This window comes from Procambarus clarkii, chromosome 45 (assembly GCF_040958095.1).
Source record: "Procambarus clarkii isolate CNS0578487 chromosome 45, FALCON_Pclarkii_2.0, whole genome shotgun sequence".
NCBI classification, from domain to species: Eukaryota; Metazoa; Arthropoda; class Malacostraca; order Decapoda; family Cambaridae; genus Procambarus; species Procambarus clarkii.
Window position 1 is genome coordinate 3,499,244 of NC_091194.1, and position 21,481 is coordinate 3,520,724.

A 21,481-nucleotide genomic window follows, 5' to 3' on the forward strand; every position below is an offset into this window, starting at 1 on the left:
CGAGGGATCACTCAGGCAGCTGCAGTGTTCCTGAGTGTCAGACTCGCTGCGTCATTTACTAGAGTGAAGGGGATACATGCCTAGTACCACTCCTGGATTATTTCAAAATCCAACAACCTTGAAAAGTATGTTATCACACTGGGATCTTCAATATATTCAGTCGCTTTAATATATTGTTTTATCTAGCATTCTTTGTAGTCCTGTTTGCTATTTTTACAATAATAATTGCCTGTAGGCCTAACTGTAGTAGTCGTCTAATTATTGAGAAAAAGCCAACAGATTAGCTTTGTATTTTCTGCAATGTCCATTCATTAACTTTGCCTCGCTTCAAACATGTTTCGTGAACAAAAATAAAATAAAAAATAAGAATAAAAATTTCTCCAGGTTATATAAAAAAAAGTGTTTCTAAACACGCAAATGATGTTACAGAGTATTTGTCTGTCTGTATAACTTTACTAAAGAATTACCTTTTTCGATGACTACGTGACCAATTGATCAAACCATTACACAATGTAATCACAGCAGCGTGATGAATCTATGATTGAAGCCGTACACCAACCCGTCCTTGACTCAAGTCCATTACATCCAGCGGTCGACCCCACAGACGCATTCATAAATTTTTACATGCTCTTCATTCAAAACAGGAATTTTCTCTAATATAAATTAATATTAAAGTATATTAGCATATTGTGCATATATTGACATAAGTTAAGTTACGTTATGTGTTTAGGTTCTGTTGGTGATTATTTGTACCTGTAGTACGTGGGTGAAGCATTTTTAGCGTTGTGGCTCGAACAAAATTCGTCAGTAAAACGCTTGTTCCGGAAGTGTTCGAACGTCACCAGTTGTGAGTCGTGTCTCTAAACCGCTTTTCATTCATAAACAGGGGATTTGGCGGGTGCATGGAATCACTTTTGGGTCTTTGTTTGGACGACGGGCTGGTCTGTGGGGTCGACTGCTGGATGTAATGGACTTGAGTCTAGGACGGGTTGGCATGGAATGGACTTTAGTCTTTGTTTATGAGGACGGGCAGGTTGTTGGTAGTGTGCGCACTTGAGGAGTTAGGGGGCGCCGGTTCCATTGTATTGTATTACTCCATATTTATTCATTAAATCATAACTCAGACCTGACGCGTAGTTGGTCGTCCTGAGAATATCATACACGACATATTTTCACTGCATTATTTCGGTTATAGAACTTCATATATTTATCATTGGCTGGTCCAATGAAAATTGTTATCTTGGTATAATCCCTCGCTAATGTAGGATTATTTGAAACTGTAAAATATAGAAGATAGTTTCTTCAAAATACATAATATATAGAAAGAAGTCAATCCAGTCCCGTGGGCGAATTTTCACATAATTGAAGTACGAATTACAATAGGCCTACAAATAAATTAATCGTTAATCAAATAGAATTGTAATATTCTAAACAGTATTTTAATGGTTAGAATTTGAGGCATAATTTTGGATGTATTTTACGAGAATATGACTTCAGCAAGTTTTTGTCAATATATTTAGTATATTTACAATTGTTTACATATATATGTATTTCTTATAAATAATTCAAAATATTAGCAGTAATATCTAAGATGACGGTGTAAGAGGTCCCAGTGTGATGTTGCGTTATCTTCCCTAAGATGGTAATCACTGACATGATGCCACCCATTTCTTGACTCACTCGCTCCCTAAATTTGCAGTTTGGCGGCCACCGTTTGGAAGACCTGGGAAATATTTGTATGCCTACAAATGGAGTCAGAATTTCATTAGGTCTGTTTTCAGTACGATGTGTGAGATGTGTAAAGACATGTTTTCGTTACTGCATTATAATTAGTGTTGGTGAGGGTAATCCGCTGTCATGTGAGGATGGTGTTATGTCTGCCAATACCATGTCTCAGGGTTGACGCATACTCTTGTAATAATAGTGTTCCCTTCAAGAGATTTTTCAGTGACCAACGAACAGCATGTAAAATGCTCGATACTCTTATTAGCTGGTTCAACCAATATTCGGCCTTGTCATCAAAGCTTCAGGGGTAGCCTACCTCATGCTTTTCGAGGGTGAATGTAAAATCTCGCATCAACAGTTCTTCAATACGAAACTTTACCAATTACTAGTCTCATGCAATGCAAAACTGAACACAAAACGCGTTTGTCTCGTTTACTTCCAGATCTTTGACCTGCCTCTGGTCACTGGGCCACCATGCTTTACATTTGTGTGTGTATGGTACTACTGGGGAGGTAGCTGTCTCCCGGACGCTTCTTGCCTACCAACACTTTATCCCATATCTTAATACATCAACACAGCATTGTAACATCGACAGCTTCATAAAAGAAAGTAAAGCTGCATTAAATGACAGTAAAGCTACGGCTGCAACATGATTGTTCAGGTAAATCATATTTTAACTTCTGTATCATAAGATGATAGAAAATTTGAGAAAATGTTGCAAATGTAGTGTCCTGTCAGGCCATACATGTTTACTTGCAAATGTAAACTAGAGTAAATATCTACTGAGTCTTTTAGGCAGAGACGCGGTTAATGTCTGCATCAGATAATCGTATCATCATTGACCAGTTCCAGGATATTGTTGTCTGCAAGTGACATTACGACTAAGTTCCCAACTCATCCCTGCCATCTGGTGTATATTCTAGCCATAGGACGAGGACCCTCCTATAGTTTCTAAATATGATTGTAAAAATTGAGACTGGTAGCCTATGCACAAAGTTAACTTACGATGCTGTTTTTGTATCCTAGTTAATAAGATAATCCTTGTAGGTTGGGTACGGGTGTGTACCGGCCCGCGTTCCTGTGGCAGCCGGTTTGTTCTTGTGCCCCACTTATGTCTACCAGTTTACTCATGTTAATTAGTAGCGATTGAGGCTACTAGAGGGGGAGTCCTGCCACTAACTGGGACTCTAGAGGGTATGTGTATCATAGACACAGAGATTTATGTATTATAGAAACGTTTACAACAAGTTGATTTGAATTTGTAGAGAATGTGACTTTAGCTACAGAGGGGCCTTTGAGCCGTGTGTGGTAATGGGTGCCAGTCACTGTCCACATCGCCTTCATTACTAATTTGGCCACCTAAACTTAAATTGTTGTCATTTTTAGTCACCGTTTCAGCTATTTGTACCTCGTAGCCGTTAGGATCTCACAGTGTATATGAATGTGTGTTCTTTGGACAAGTTTGAGAGGTCACGATGCGGCTACACTTTGCCCATAAGCCGTTTCTCATGGCTCAGGTCCATTTGTGGGTTGGCTACTGTATATGGCAGAAGGGCCTTCCATACCAAAAAATACTTGGCGTATTCCCTAATCTGGTAGCTTTCATTATGGCTACATTGCTGACTCTTCCGCAAGATTCCATATTAAAATTTTGTATTTAATATAAACCTTTAAGGGGCATCACCAATGTGGTCACTACGTACGTTCATCAAATACCTGCTTACACACCCATGCGACCCACTCACTGCCTGGCCTGAACCCCGGGAGACGAATGTCGTATCCTACCAGAGATGAGATAGCACTTCCAAGATATATATGTAATTATACTTTATAATTTTTGGTAAAATACATAGAAAACTTATCAAAGGCTATTGTCATTATATGCCACTACCCATGCCCCCTCCCCTTGTACTCGTGAAGAGTAAGAACAGTGTCGCAGCCCATTCTCCTGTTTAGTTTGTACTTACAGTAATGACGACGACCATAGTACATGCATGATGTAATGGAAAATTAGAAACTAGAAATTGTTACTATTGAATTTGAACAAACTGAAAAAGGTGTTGCATTTATGTTGCAAAGACAACCTAGCCTAACCTTCCTAGGTCTAATACACGCTGAGGCCTAACATGGTACATATATATGTGCTATATTAGCCCTATGAATATTTAAGTTTGTATTTTACCTTTTTTCGGACTATAAAGTGGAAAGTTCTTAATTCTATTATTTAATTGCCTTTTACGTCAATGTTTGTACTATGGTGCACAGTTGTAAAAAGTACTATCTAAACAGAAGGATGGGTTGAGTGTCAACAACCTAGGCTAGTGTGTGTGTAGTGAGAAGCCTCTACCAACCAATAAGGGTGTTCGTTGCTAACTACAAGTGGTTTTGTGGCTAACATTTTGTAATAGGACATAGACTATATATATATATATATATATATATATATATATATATATATATATATATATATATATATATATATATATATGAGAATAAGAGGAGAGCCTTCTGAGACTTTATCGCTGGTTTTTGCTAATTTGCAATGTTCGAAGACATTCTCTAATTTTGCAAATTAATTTGTAAATCTACGTCAAAAGATGATTTGTAGAACCAACTGTGAAATATCATATATAATTCTTAACAATCGATCGTAAAATTTAATCAAGCATTGTTTTTTCAATAAGATATGTCACCATGCCTAAATACAGGCAATTTCAATATGAATATTTGTTTCACATTCAGTGATCATGGGAGTTTGATCACATGACCACTTGAGGTCATCTCCTGGAGATGCTAGGCTTGGGTCATATAGCTAGTGAGACACTCCATTAGATCACCCGAGATTACTTATTGCAGGGACATAGTTCCTGGAAGGGACAGGTGAGACGCCTCGTCCTGGGAAATCTACATTCCTTAGTGAGATTTTTTAAACATAATTAGCGTTGGTGCATATCTTATATAAATATCTGTTTTGCCAAATTTACACATGTGGAGATTTGTTTTATATTAGCGAACCTCACCAACTACTACAAATGTAAGCGTGCATCAATGCTCGCCTCACGTTACACTCTATGATCTGCACTGTGCACCTCAGTGGACGAATCAGGGCACGGGGAAGTAAGTGTATGGAGTACTGACGGGAGCGACCGTTGGCACTAACCAAACATTATGTATATTGAGTCCTAGTCAACTTTATTATTAATGTGGCTTTTAAAATCAATATTTAGTTTGACGGACCATTTATTCATTATGCGTGGTAGTTATTTAGCAAGTATCATGCATAAACAGCATTGCATTCAGGAGTATGGCCAATGGCCATGTATTCACCCCAATGAGAGAATAAGCCTTTACTCAGCAGTATGACGGGTGAACCCTATGCTCAGATTATACCTACTGGACCTCATTCATACTCAGCGCTGTCACTGATGGAGGCTTCTTGGTCACATCTTTGGCTATTAGGCGCTGAACACAGCCTAATAAATATCGGAGCCTTACCTTGAGGTTAACTTGAGATGGTTTCGGGGCTTAGCGTCCCCGAGGCCCGGTCCTTGACCAGGCCTCCTCGTTGCTGGACTGGTCAACCAGGCTTTTAGACGCAGCTGCTCGCAGCCTGACGTATGCCACCAGAATGTTCACAATGTTATGACAGGTGAGCTCTTCACCTATACTTTGTAAAGAACAGGTCCACAACCAATTTAAAAAAATAGGATAATATAATTTGACACTGCCTTCGTACATGACCCATAGGCTGCCTCGTCTTGATGGTCATTTAACATGCCCCTAAGTACACACTATACATCCTTCACATGATGCAACCTGTTACAATTCTCTATATCATTTCGCCCAGGACCAGAAGCATTTATATCACACACCTTTCATTATCTCTGTGTATTGTCAAATTAAAAAAATAATAAAAACCACATTGGAATGGGATGCGCGTAAGGTGGCAGTTGCTAAAAATGTTCCCAGCAGACATACAATGTGACCAGAAGGTTGTAAGGGCGTTGTTATAACGCTAACAGGCTGTAGTGGTTATGTTATGTGTTTGGTGAGATAACGTTGCCTGTGGAGGAGCAGGGCGTGTGTGTGTGTGTGTGTGTGTGTGTGTGTGTGTGTGTGTGATGGGGTGCTAGAGCCTAGAGAGGACTGGCTGCCGCTGGTACTGTCCGCCAAGTCTACCACGCGCAAGTACAAACAATACAAAATATAAACCACGAATATTGATTTTTATTTATTCCTTTCCAAACATTTTAAATGTTCCCCATTTATAAGTGAATGGGCTCTTAAGGTGTGTATATATATATATATATATATATATATATATATATATATATATATATATATATATATATATATATATATATATATATATATATATATATATATTGTTAAATATGACCGAAAAAGTAAGATTAATAATTCTAACACGAATTTTCTCAATATTTCTTATGTTTCTTTTTATTGTCGATGGTAAATGAAAAATCAATTCTAGAATTGATTTTTCTCGTGAAGGATGAGTTTTCTCATAAAAACTCATATCTAGAAACTTACCCACTACACCACACTGTGTGTGTAGTCCTTGACTGACAGTGTGGTGTACTGGGTGAGGTACTAGATATTCAAAGGTGTATGGAGCGCCTAGCTGTCTGGGTTTGAACCCTTCACGAGGATGAGTTTTCTAATATATGTAATGTTGTGTCATTAAACACAACAGCATTGTGACTATTATTCATTTTACCTGGCATCAGGCTTGGATACCCATGTGCATGGGAAATAGGCTTACAGGTTCCGGAAGATGAGAGAAAATGCCCGACAGACTACTGGAAGATTATCTAACAGTGCAGTTACAAACCCATTAAGATTTCAACTTAAATTGAACATAGCAGAAGAAGTTGTTAAACACACAAGATAAAATCTTACTGAAGCGACCATACGAGTCATAAATACTCATACTCCGCCCAAGTACAACAGAGACCAGCAACACTTAGTGGGCCAGCCAGAGGCTTAGGGCCCGCCCAGTGGGCCAGCCAGAGGCTTGGGGCCCGCCCAGTGGGCCAGCCAGAGGCTTAGGGCCCGCCCAGTGGGCCAGCCAGAGGCTTAGGGCCCGCCCAGTGGGCCAGCCAGAGGCTTGGGGCCCGCGCAGTGGGCCAGCCAGAGGCTTAGGGCCCGCGCAGTGGGCCAGCCAGAGGCTTAGGGCCCGCCCAGTGGGCCAGCCAGAGGCTTGGGGCCCGCCCAGTGGGCCAGCCAGAGGCTTAGGGCCCGCGCAGTGGGCCAGCCAGAGGCTTGGGGCCCGCGCAGTGGGCCAGCCAGAGGCTTAGGGCCCGCGCAGTGGGCCAGCCAGAGGCTTGGGGCCCGCGCAGTGGGCCAGCCAGAGGCTTAGGGCCCGCACAGTGGGCCAGCCAGAGGCTTAGGGCCCGCGCAGGAATATCCCTGCAAAAAAACTAAAAGGCTCGGCCCTCGTATTTCATAATGTACATTAACTTTATGCACAATACCCAACATAGGCAGGACTTACAAACAAAATACTACAGGTAGGCCTACAGCCTCTGAAGGAGACACTTCCAAGTTATTCTCTAACCCCCAGTACGCGTAAATGCCCCCTGGCCCTTACCACAACACAATAAACGTGTTAAAAATTGCACAATAATAAAAGAAAAATGGTGGTCGGCAAGTTAATTGAGAGTACAGGCACTTACCCTCACAGGGTGCATAATAAATACATGCCATGAACCAGCGTCGTCACCCACAACCGAACCCGACCATTGCCACACCAACAATGACCTGTCTCACCCACTCAGGGTTCCCTGAGCCAAATTGCGGAAACTAGCGAGTTGACGGCCAAAAAGTAGCGAATTTGTAATAAGAGTAGCCCAATATTTTTTTTAGTGAATGATATGGGTTTCAAAGTAATATATTTTGATACATAGAGTACACTACACGAGGTTAATTGTTTTATTAATATTATTTCTGCGCATACACACACACACATTATATATATATATATATTGATTTTTTGCCGCCAGAGGTGGATAGTTCATTAATCATCCCCTATTCAACCAGTGAGTGGTGGTTTATTGTGCACCCCGAACCCCGACCAGTTGTGTAACTCCAAACCTAGCATGAACGAACCGACAATAAACATACTTGAACTTGAAATGGACTTTAATGTTTTTTCGGCAGCTTTATTTCCTTAGTTTCCGAGCTGTTTTCTTTACCGTGTATGTTGTAATAAACTATTCCTATATTTACAGTTGTTTCTCCCTGTGAAGATTATTAAACAATGGTGATTATAAGGGCGCGGAAGTTCAGCCTGGCCAGGGCCGCCAGCAGCCCTTGGGCCCGCCCGGGCAGCTCCCAGTCTTTAATTTGGCACCTTTGTGGCACCCTTGTGGCACTTTTGTGGTACCTTTGTGGGACCTTGGTATAAGCCTAACATGTATATATACACACTGGCTGCCTGTCCCCCCTACACAATGATTTATTAGTACCTCTTATTTTATCGTTTAATTTAAATATTAAATAAAATAATTTATTTAAGTATTATAGTAAGTACTTAATAATTTAATAATAAGTAGTAAGCACATAAAAATGATTAAAAAGTACAGTTTAGTCATAGGAGATTCCTAGATTGGAATTCACTACCAAATTTCACTATATTCAAGTATTTTTAGTGTGAAATGCTGTTATTATATGCATAAATTGTTGTTTTAATAATATTACGCTGGACTGGACTATTCCACTTGGGCTGGACGGTAGAGCGACGGTCTCGTTTCCTACAGGTCCGCGTTCAATCCCCGACCGCCCAAGAGGTTGGGCACCATTCCTTTTCCCCGTTCCATCCCAAATCCGTATCCTGACCCCTTCTGAGTGCTATATAGTCGTAATGGCTTGGCGCTTTCACTTAATAGTTCCCCACCCCCCTGAAAAATATAATATTACGAGAGCAGTATTTACGGGCTATTCATGCCCGTGCCACCTCTTGGGTGGCTTAATCTTCATCAATCGAAAGCAGTACGTCCTAACCAGACATTATATGATGATATCCTGAACAGTTGAAAAATAAAAGTAATTGCGGAACTCCAGTTATCTAATACTTATCATAAATGGTATAAAACCTTATCTTTGTAGATCAGTGTTTAAAGGGAATTTGGAAGTAATAATAACACAGCTAATGCCATCTGTCGGCAGAAGAGAACACTATCAACTGGCTGGTCAATAGTGGCCATAAGATACAGCTTACGCCATCTGTTGACATCAAATTACACTTATAACAAATTACCCTGCAAAATACAACTAACGCCATCTCTATTTTTCCCAACGCACTATAAATAGCCAAACAGCAACCCATAAGGCGGGTTGTTGCACTCGGGTAGGAGGTTCCAAGCTCCGCCCACAGATGGTATGGGGTGCATAATAAATTGCATATCATTCTTTGTTGACATTCACACAACAGCCAATCACAGGAAGGGATCAGCTAAAGGCTCCATCCACTTAATAAATCATCTTTATTCAGCAGACCATCCTTGCTTATGACACTCTGTCTCAACTTTAATCTACCTAAAAAGTGAAATGTTAAGTATTTAAAAGTATTAATAAAGTGATAATTAAATACTGCAGGATGTAACGAGTGTTACAGAAACATGGGCTGGCTACCTAACTTGTGACGTCATCAGTGGGAGTTGCCTTACACAAATAATATCGGCGATACAATGCCTCCGTCCTCTTATTGCTCTACATTATTCAGTTAGATGGACATTTCTGTCTTGTATAAAACAGAAATTGTTGTTCTTTTGTGCAACAACAAGGTTATTGAGCAAAAGGACGTATTTTATATTTTGCATTTTATTCATATAAGCGTTGGCATTCCCCACAATAGCCAATCACAGGAAGGTATTTGTTGGAAACTCTGCCTTCAACAAAGTTGATTCGTAATGAACTCTAACAATAAATTCGTTTAATAAACGAGTATTTAGGGCTCAAGCTACAGATGAACATTATAGGATAACGGTGTTTTAGCTTGCAGCTTCGTTAGACAGAATCCCTGGTCTTAATTTTAAAAATAAAGAACTAGAAAGCGTATTTTATTGCTAACTTTTCGAGAAATAAATCCCAGTCTCATATTTGCGAACATTTATGCATCGATTTTTTGGCTTAAGTTCTTATCATAATCCCTTTTGCAGTCTCAACACCATCTGGCTCGTATCTTGTAACTATCTTCGTTACTTAGCCTTAAAACCTTACATTTGTCTTACATATCCTTTACAGTAGATAAAAAAAAGTAATTGCAGAATTCTAGTTACCTAATACCAGCACGGTATAAAACCTTATTATAAGCTACCAGACGTATAGATCAGTGTTTAAAGTAATAATAATACATTATTATTAATGTAATAATATTATTAAAATAATAATAATACAGCTGATGCCATCTGTCGGCAGATAAGAACACTATCAACTGGCTGGTCAATAGTGGCCATAAGATACAGCTTACGCCATCTGTTGACATCAAATTACACTTATAACAAATTACCCTGCAAAATACAACTAACGCCATCTCTATTTTTCCCAACGCACTATAAATAGCCAAACAGCAACCCATAAGGCGGGTTGTTGCACTCGGGTAGGAGGTTCCAAGCTCCGCCCACAGATGGTATGGGGTGCATAATAAATTGCATATCATTGGTAGATATTCTTTGTTGACATTCACACAACAGCCAATCACAGGAAGGGATCAGCTAAAGGCTCCATCCACTTAATAAATCCTCTTTATTCAGCACACCATCCTCGCTTATGACATTCTGCTTCAACTTTAATCTACCTAAAAACTGAAATGTTAAGCATTTAAAAATATTAATAAAGTGATAATTAAATACAACAGGATGTAACGGGTGTTACAGAAACATGGGCTGGCTACCTAACTTGAGACGTTATTATTGGGGGTTGCCTTGACACAAATAATGATACACTGCTCTGCCCTCTTATTCGAGTAAATTATTCAGTTAGATGGAGACTTCTGTCAGGTGCAAAACAGAAATTGTTGTTCTTTTTCACAACAACCTTGTTGTTGTGCACAAGGACCTATTTCTTAGTTTAAATTTTATTCAGAAAAGAGTGTTGGTATTCCCCGCAACAGCCAATCACAGGAAGGTATCTCTTGCAGCTCCGCCTCCTTATGGACTCAGCACATCGCTCTAGCTCATGGCTCTCTGTTTCATCTCTTGTATATACAAACTATGACTTTTTTCGATTACTGTTATAATTAATAATATTAGATATACAAGTTTTTACACTAAATGGCTAAATTCTGCCATTAAATGGACCTTGTCTGGTATCTTGGTTATCTTGAGATGATTTCGGGGCGTTTTAGTGTCCCTGTTGCCCGGTCCTCGAGGCCTCCGCCCCCAGGAAGCAGCCCGTGACAGCTGACTAACACCCAGGTACCTATTTTACTGCTAGGTAACAGGAGCATAGGGTGAAAGAAACTCTGCCCAATGTTTCTCGCCGGCGCCTGGGATCGAACCTGGGACCACGGGATCACAAGTTCAGCGTGCCCCCACGAGTCGCTCGGCCGACCGGCTCCAGAAGTCTCATACATACACCAGTTTATTACCATTCATCCATTATTAATTTCAAATGTAATGTATACTGTCTAGTTTTTTTCCTCTCGCCATTACTTGGTGCAGTATTTGAAAGTTGTCTATTTATTTATCGATCTATCTATTACCTTGTATTTATATTTACAAGTTTCTGTGCTTGGAAGAAAACTCTGCATTGAATTGGGACTAATTTATTAAATAATATTATTTAGTATTAATTAATATTTACAATTATTATTAATTACAATTATTTATAGCTTAGTTACTTTCATGTAACTCGCAATCGTACAATCTTAACATTAATAGCCCAAATTAGCACATCTTGCTTTTAAATTAGCCCAAAAAAGTAGCAAGTAGCGAAATTAAAAATTTGGGAGCGCGGGGCTCTCAAAAGTAGCCCAATTCGCTATTTGTAGCCCAATGTGGCAACACTGCTCCCACGATGCCGTTAGCAAGCCTCCAAATGTCATTCTGTTCTGCTCATTTTATTGAACATTAAACAATCACCAATCTCTCATATATTCATAATATATCTGATATAACCTTCTAATTTTGCTTTCCTTAACCAAACTTCTTACTAACTGCTCTTAAACAAGCTGGAAGCCTACATCGGGTTAATACGTCATACGGCTGGCAGCGCCTAACCTCCCGCCCGTGTCTACCTGTGTACTGCACGTGTACTCACCTAGTTGTGCTTGCTGGCCTTGAGCTCTGGCTCTTCGGTCCCGCCTCTCAACTGTCAAGCAACTGGTGGAGGAGTAACACTCGCCACAAGCGAGTGTTACTCTATCACGTAGACCTGGGTCACAACACACTCATCTCTATATGAGGCGAGTTAACATTTGTATGACTCCGGTTAAGAATGTGAGAATAGGGCATAACGTTATATTTCCCATGTTATTTGTTTGGATAATATTTGCTGCACATTTTGTGGTAAGGAAAAGGGGAAGACTTCGTGAAGGGTTAAGTAATTATCAAAAGAAGACACCAAGCTGGGAAGGAGAGAGGGCTAAGCCATTAGGATCATTATAGCACATGTTGACCTGGCCAGGACGGCCAGGTCAACACCACCATCACTACCAATCACTATTATGTCTCTACTTCTACCAGTGCTACTTGTCATAGTTGGATAAATCCGTCCCTTTAACAGATTTCAATCCATACACTAATTTTGTAGCGAATTCATTTAGTATACACCACGTGACATACAAGGTACTCCCAGTTATCCACCACGTGACATACAAGGTACTCCCAGTTATCCACCACGTGACATACAAGGTACTCCCAGTTATCCACCACGTGACATACAAGGTACTCCCAGTTATCCACCACGTGACATACAAGGTACTCCCAGTTATCCACCACGTGACATACAAGGTACTCCCAGTTATCCACCACGTGACATACAAGGCACACCCAGTTATCCACCACGTGACATACAAGGTACTCCCAGTTATCCACCACGTGACATACAAGGCACACCCAGTTATCCAATATGCAAAAGTAGTCCGTTCAGTGGAGGGAGTATCCCATACGGTGGGGGCGAGTACCCCCATGTGGTGGTGGGGGGGGGGGGGTAGAGTAGCGCATGTGGTGGTGGTGGTAGAGGTGGGGAATTAGGTATCATGGTGGCTAGTGGGTGGGGAATTAGGTATCGTGGCGTCATTGATGAGTGTGGTGTGTGGAGGCGGCGTGTGTGGGACCGCCCCCAGCAGGGAGGGAGGGGGCGCGTGTCACGTGGCTCAGGGAGCCAGGCCAGGTGACCAGCCTCGCTACACCGTCGCCGCCACCAGTCTATACTCACCTTCCAACACAAGTTCAACGGCAGGATTTACGGTGCTAAGCAGGTGGATCAGTGCCAGTACCCCGCTCCTGTACCTTGTTAAACAGTAGGTAAGGTAGTCTGGTAGTTAGACCTGAGGGGCCTCCATCTCTCTAGTGGCCTCCGCGGGGATAGGAAGCCGGCAGTTTGTCAAAGGTCCATCCATTTTTGAGGATATTTTTTTTATATAAATGCCGGGCATTTTTTATTCTGTTGCTGCATATAGTACATCACTTTTAAGTGCTTCCAGAATATAGTTGTTAATTAATGACCAGGCCGTAGTTTACAAACTTCTCAACATACTTCAAAGCATGTAAATTTCTATCCAATTAAGGCTTTCCAAATATAGTTTTCTTTGATTTTGATCATTATGAATTAAACCCAAACGTTTGAGAATATAATGACACCAGATTTCTCTAGTGATATTTCCCGGGTAACTACAGTAACCTGCCGTGTCCACACACTATTTACAAAATATTTCCTCGACGTTGACAGCTAAAGACAAATATTTATGATCTTTCAATATCACCAAAGGAAAAAAATATGTCTCACAGATGGAGAGCCCGAGTTTGATTCCCAGGCGGGACAAGATAGGTTGGGCCTATGTGTTTAGGCCCAAACTTTTCACACATACACACAGAGACACGTTTCAAAGCCTTATATGACAAAGAGTACTGGGAAGACGGGACACCACGAGCGTAGCTCTCATCCTGTAACTACACTTAGGTAATTACACACACACACACACACACACACACACACATATATATATATATATATATATATATATATATATATATATATATATATATATATATATATATATATATATATATATATATATATGTATATATATATATATATATATATATATATATATATATATATATATATACAGTATATATTTATGTATGTGTATAATCATTTTATTGGTGGACAGGCAGCCAGTATATATATACATATTGAACTTATACCGGGGTCCTCCCCCCCAGGACCAACTACTGACCCTCCCCAGGATTCAACCTCACTAACTACTGGGTACCATTGGTACCTATTTACTGCTAGGTGAAGGGAAGGGAACTATCAGGGAAAGCGCCAAGCCATTACGACTATATAGCACTGGGAAGGGGTCAGGATAAGGATTTGGGATGGAACGGGGGGAGGAATGGTGCCCAACCACTTGGACGGTCGGGAATTGAACGCCGACCTGCATGAAGCGAAAAGTTAAAATATAGTCCGTTTGTAGTTAAAATGATTACGGTGATGAAGACAGTGTGTAATGAACCAGTGAACGCGGGTTCAATGCCCGGGTAGAACAGAAACAGTTGGGCAATGTTTCCTCACACCTGATGTCTCTGTTCACCTAGTAGTAAAATAAGTTATCTGTAGTTTAGGTGACTGTTGTGGGTTGCATGCTGAGGAAGAACAGTTGTCCGTGACAAGGGTGACAAATAATTCACCTCGGCAGGTATTACAACACCATTGTATCACATATAGTTTTTTTTTTAAGTTTTATTTAGAACTATTTAATATTTAAAACTTTTGAGTTTGTACATATATGATAATTTACAGAGATAAATTAAGAGTTTTAGTTATTTAGTATTTTTTTCTTTTTCCAGAAACATTTGAGAGTGTAGTGTTATAATGACTGGTTATCAGTATTATGTGAATAATGAACAATGAAAAGTGTATATTGTGGTGATGTGTGCCAAGTTTGTCAGCCAATAAGTATTTTTGGCTCGGTGACTTTGAGTACTGAAGCTCTACTGAAAGGTATGTTGAATTACATTTTAATATACTGTAGCATACTACAATATTGATGTGAAAATTTATTTGTTTGTATAGGTTTTAATTCTTACTATTAAATATAATTATACTATATTTGTCTTTTCAATGAGACAAATGTCTGACATATGGGTGAACAATCTTTAAGATAGGATGTACTGGATCTCACGTTGATATATATTAGTTGGGCCATGTTGGGCACACACACGATCTCGCATCTTGCAGGTCGGCGTTCAATCCCCTATGGTCCTATTAAATGGTTAGACACCATTCCTTTCCTCCGTCGTATCCTAAATCTTGTCCTCATATCTCTTCCAAGTGCTATATAGGTATACTGGCTTGGCGCTTTCTTCTGATAATTAATTTATGATATTTTAGTCTTAAATTGGCTAAAACTATTATTGGCAAGTGAACAAGGAATTATTGCATTGTTCGTAACACGCAACAAAGGGATTTAATTTCATCTGTATTAGGTAAGAGTCAGGTGGGATGATTTAGTATTTGTGCATGTGTATTCTTAGGACTTGCTGTTTGGGGGAAGCCTTATATTGTCCGGTTGGGGGTGAGTCTATTATATTGTCTAGTGATGGGGGAGCCTAGTATTGTGTGGTGGTTGAGGTGAGCCTCTTATATTGTCTAGTGATGGGGGAGCCTAGTATTGTGTGGTGGTTGGGGGTGAGCCTCTTATATTGTCTAGTGATGGGGGAGCCTAGTATTGTGTGGTGGTTGGGGGTGAGCCTCTTATATTGTCTAGTGATGGGGGAGCCTAGTATTGTGTGGTGGTTGGGGTGAGCCTCTTATATTGTCTAGTGATGGGGGAGCCTAGTATTGTGTGGTGGTTGGGGGTGAGCCTCTTATATTGTCTAGTGATGGGGGAGCCTAGTATTATGTGGTGGTGGGGGTGAGCCTCTTATATTGTCTAGTGATGGGGGAGCCTAGTATTATGTGGTGGTTGGGGGTGAGCCTCTTATATTGTCTAGTGATGGGGGAGCCTAGTATTATGTGGTGGTGGGGGTGAGCCTCTTATATTGTCTAGTGATGGGGGAGCCTAGTATTGTGTGGTGGTTGGGGTGAGCCTCTTACTGTCTCATTATGGTGGCTCCTCATCATAATACTGGTGCCTTTTCCTGTATTATATGTTGAATTACATTTATAGAGTTGATATTTTGATAATTTTGAAAATAATTTTGATAATTTGAAAAACAAAATTAAAAAAGATAAAAATACTAAATAACTAAAAATTCTAGCTGTAATATCTTAATTTATCTCTGTAAATTATCATATATGTAACTAAAAAAACTCTTTGTGATACAATGGTGTTGTAATTCCAGCCGAAGTGAATTATTTGTCGCCCTTGTCAGGCACGTCAAAGAGATATTTATTTCTGGTGTGGTGACAATGGGTCCTATTACATCTGTCCAGGGAGAGTTTCAGAGCATGGTTTGCATTTAAGAACAGGGCTTTGTAAATGTAGTTGACACAAGAGAATGTGTGGAGGGAGTTAATATTTAGAATGTTAAGGGATTTAAACAAGGAGCTGAGTGTTGTCTGAAAGCAGAGTTTGTTATTATTCTGATAGCAGATTTTTGTTGGGTGATGACGGGCTTGAGGTGGTTTGCAGTGGTTGACCCCCATGCACAGATACCATAATTAAGATAGGGATAGATTAGTGCATAATATAGTGAGAGAAGAGCAGAGTTAGGAACATAATATCTGATTTTGGAGAGTATACCAACTGTTTTAGAGACTTTCTTAGTTATGTGTTGAATATGGGTGCTGAAGTTGAGTCTCTTGTCGAGGAATAGACCAAGAAACTTTCCATCATTTTTATTACTGATGTTAATGTTGTCTATCTGTAACTGAATTGCATTCGATGATTTGCTTCCAAATAAGATGTAGTAGGTCTTTTCTATGTTTATGTTTGTTAGCTGGCATATTATTATTATTATTAATATTATTATTATTAATAATGTCAATTAATTAATATTAATTAATTAATATTGATTAATATTAATTAATTAATATTAATTCATAATATTATTAATAATATATTATTATTATTAGTTAACATATTATTATTATAATTAACATCTTTATTTACAAAAATAATTACAATTTTGCCTAATTTGAGGAATTCAATTAAGTCTTCTTAGAGTGAGGGTAATGCTGATATTCACTGTCACACAGGACAGAGTCATACACAAGACAATAGGTCTAAACTCTAGGCTGAAGCACATATATATATCATGGTTACAATAAATTACATTAGACTGTTTCCAGGTTTCAGTGTACAAATATGTAAATATAACTTTCTATTGTTCATTGCCACACATTTTTTTTTATTAACACATTTAGATACATCTTCATTTGTGCAGCTGCCCTAGACTATATGAAGGGGAGTACAGTGTGTCAGAAAGCTAGCTACGTGATGTTAAAAATCCCCATCACACAGGATGGTTAGTCATACAGTGGCATGTGATAAGTAGTCTGCACTGACAGACTCTGGGTGCATTATGAGGATATCATCAACACAAGAGTGAATAAGGTAGCAGTGATACTGAACGTCCCCATCTCGCAGGATGGTTAGTCATACAGGGCCATATGTTGTCTGCACTGGCAAATTTTGGGTGCAATATGAGGATATCTTCATTAACACGAGAGTGACTAAAATAATTGCAAAGCTCCAGTACCCCATGCTAACGGGTCTAATAACTGGGCATGTGGGAACCGACCTGTGAGATTTATATTTATTTAATTTATATGAATTTATATTTACGTTAATTTATATACTTCGATAGCAATTTGTATAATGTTAAGTGGACTGTATTTCTGCAATAATCTCATAATCTCACAAATCGATCCTCTACACATTAGGGGGGGTTTATTAGTTTATATATATGCAGCCAATCAAACTACAGTAATAGCTACATACATTGATGAGGTTCCTTCTCTTATAGTACAGCAGGTTAGTCCACCAGGTATAACTAGGGTGTAGACACCAAATTATCCTCTTTGAGGTAGCTTCCATCACCCAGTAACTGGTGCACATAATCTTGCATCCTCGTCTTGACCTGTCAAAAGTGCGCTAGCTGTGAAGCCAGAATCCTATATATGACAAGTATATCAGAGAAAACAGTACATGGAACATGAAGACCTGGCTTAATTACCTTTAGTTTGAGGCGATTTCGCGATCTAACCGGGTCACCCTATATCCTGACATTAATGGCCATAAATGAATGATAAACGGGTTTCGGATAGACTTAACTTGAATTGTAGACATCGTGTTGGAGATGGTACCTTTGGTTTCCATAACACTACGTCCAAGTAAATTAAACAGGAGCCGAATTTGCTCCCGTGTGAGCCTCTGGTCTAGTCTCAACAATGGCTGCCCTCCTCCCTCACTGACGCCTGGCTTACATTGTCCAGATGTCCAAAGGTGAAAGAAGGGTCACATTTACTCTACTTTAATATTGATAATTAAGTTAATTTATATAAGATGTTTTTATGATGGTAAAGTCCAAAGACTAATGTATTTAAGAACAATTCCCAGCAGAATAGCTGGTGAATTATAATAGTATGTGGTGATGATATCCCGTTTTCTATAGACGGTAATTCCACTACAAGTTACGTTTTCTATGGGTAACTTGTTTATACAACACAGCTCTTATCTGTCTGTATGATATTATTATTAAATGGTGTCGGATTTTCCGACATAATTCCCCAGGGGCTGCTCACGGGTCGAAGTCCTAATTAGAACAGACGAACACCGATACTCCTCCTTCGAATTATTAGATTAATTTGATGTTAGTAGTTAGTAATCACACATTTGTGTGTGTTCGTACAGGACGGATGTCCCGTACTAGAGTTGCAGGGGTTAGAAGTCTAATGCGATTTCATTTCCCTGTCAACTCTTGAAAGGCTAATATTCAAGCCTTATTACACATTATTTAACCCAGAAGACTGGATGTGATCAAATACTACAGTCAAGTATGATTCAGGGACTGCAGTGAGATCAGTGACATTAGATATAACTTGAAGTTTGTTCAGGTAACTGGTCACTGATATATAAACACTGAGGCCCATGGAATACATCTTGATTAAATAATAAATGTATCAAATCAGTCATCAGATTTATTGGGGTTTAATTTAGTTAATTGATTCAGAAGATTGAATAGCTCATCATTAAAGTAAAGTATGGTTCTGAGACTGCAGTGGGTTCAGTGACATTGGTCGCAGTGACTTGTAGCTGTTTAAGCTACTGTTCACTGATTTGCCACTGAGGCCTCATGAACTCATCTTCAGCTTTAAATGATGATACTAACATCAACCTCTGTTACTATAGTCAGCTGTAATCTCCTTAGTATAATGCTACTGGAGAAATATAATCAGCTGACAAATTCAGATTCTATTGGTATTGTTTATCTGCAGGCATAGGTCTCCTCAGGCTTGATACTGGGCCTGAGAGTAATTTACCTCCTGCAGAGTTTAACATGGTTATACCCTGATATTTAGTAGGGCTACCGATGAATTGATGGTAGTAGTCTGTCCCCACAAGGACAGCCATTTGGCATTTGATTTGCTCAAATTTACCTGCAGCTGCTTGATAATAGCTTTCCAGGTCAGCATAATCAACTGTTGATTGTTGTGACAAATCTTCACATTTCTTGATCTGTCTTGTTGGTGAAGCCTTGTGGGGCTTGTACTTGGGCTGCTCATAATACTGAACAAGCACTGATGGTAGCCTAGGGTCAAATTCTGCACTCACTAGGCAATAATCCTACCTCTGCTAGAGGTTAGCACTTAAAATTAATACACATTATATATATACAATCATACACACTAATAATTTGAGTGATAAACCAGTGTCACTGGAAGTACCTTTAGGTTAGCTCTTCTATATCACCCTAGGATGGTAGAGACACTAATTAATCACTCAAAGGTGTAATGATCATAAGTAAATTATTATATATACAACTCAATTCGAGTTGATAAAAATTACACCCAAAATAGGGTCTGCACCATTCATTAATGGTGTTAGGTTATTCAATATAGTACAACTGACTATGGTAATAATGGGACTAGGATGAGCAATAATAGTTCAACTAGTCAATGGTAAATATCCTACCCTGTTGTGGGTTGGCAATTAGTAAATATTATACTGTGATCACTAGTGCAATATATATTAAATGATTCTCTATTTTGGAGAAATAATATACACAATTATTGATAATAGCCTCTTAATTAGCCTCTATGAAACTTCTAATATTATCAAGAAGTATTAAATATTATTAGTGACCTCGCGAAATAAACTCCACAAAATTCGTAGATAATCTCTCGCGAAATGTAACACCACGAAATCCGTGAACAATCTCGCGAAGACACAGTCACTAATTTGGCTGGATTCTATATTAGCGCTGTCATTTCACGAAATAACACGCCACCAAATTTCTGTGGGTGTGCATGAAACCGCTGACGAAGCTGAACTGGGCTGAGGGAGGCTCCTGAGCTCCCTCGAGGCTAGGCTGCCGTCTTGACTGCTGGCTTTGTTTAAATAACACTGCACTAGTTTATTTAATGAATCCACTGGTTAACTGGTTCATCCGGTACTAAGATGACCAAATGTGGGTTCAAAGGACCGAATATTCCGGTTCCGAAGGTCCAAATAATGTGGGAACCGACCTGTGAGATTTATATTTATTTAATTTATATGAATTTATATTTACGTTAATTTATATACTTCGATAGCAATTTGTATAATGTTAAGTGGACTGTATTTCTGCAATAATCTCATAATCTCACAAATCGATCCTCTACACATTAGGGGGGGTTTATTAGTTTATATATATGCAGCCAATCAAACTACAGTAATAGCTACATACATTGATGAGGTTCCTTCTCTTATAGTACAGCAGGTTAGTCCACCAGGTATAACTAGGGTGTAGACACCAAATTATCCTCTTTGAGGTAGCTTCCATCACCCAGTAACTGGTGCACATAATCTTGCATCCTCGTCTTGACCTGTCAAAAGTGCGCTAGCTGTGAAGCCAGAATCCTATATATGACAAGTATATCAGAGAAAACAGTACATGGAACATGAAGACCTGGCTTAATTACCTTTAGTTTGAGGCGATTTCGCGATCTAACCGGGTCACCCTATATCCTGACATTAATGGCCATAAATGAATGATAAACGGGTTTCGGATAGACTTAACTTGAATTGTAGACATCGTGTTGGAGATGGTACCTTTGGTTTCCATAACACTACGTCCAAGTAAATTAAACAGGAGCCGAATTTGCTCCCGTGTGAGCCTCTGGTCTAGTCTCAACAATGGCTGCCCTCCTCCCTCACTGACGCCTGGCTTACATTGTCCAGATGTCCAAAGGTGAAAGAAGGGTCACATTTACTCTACTTTAATATTGATAATTAAGTTAATTTATATAAGATGTTTTTATGATGGTAAAGTCCAAAGACTAATGTATTTAAGAACAATTCCCAGCAGAATAGCTGGTGAATTATAATAGTATGTGGTGATGATATCCCGTTTTCTATAGA

The 21,481-nt window shown here is 39.3% G+C and overlaps 2 protein-coding genes across 4 annotated transcripts in view; both read left to right on the top strand.

Annotated features, from left to right (window-relative positions):
* Positions 1-5,943, top strand: part of LOC123769982 (uncharacterized) — a 46,484-nt gene extending 40,541 nt beyond the window's left edge. The window contains exon 5 of the mRNA XM_069301201.1: positions 2,168-5,943. Within this exon, the coding sequence (XP_069157302.1) occupies positions 2,168-2,290 (123 nt within the window). The 3' untranslated portion in view covers positions 2,291-5,943. The remainder of the gene's footprint in view (positions 1-2,167) is intronic.
* A 7,170-nt stretch (positions 5,944-13,113) lies between these two features.
* The window catches only part of LOC123770166 (protein timeless), a 43,580-nt gene continuing 35,212 nt past the window's right edge, over positions 13,114-21,481 (top strand). For 2 of the 3 annotated variants that reach the window (XM_069301202.1, XM_069301204.1), the window contains exon 1: positions 14,777-14,916. The gene's annotated coding sequence lies outside the window, so the exon portion shown is untranslated. Of the gene's footprint in view, positions 13,215-14,776; positions 14,917-21,481 lie in introns of those variants that run through there. The other variant, XM_069301203.1, reaches the window with a different exon arrangement.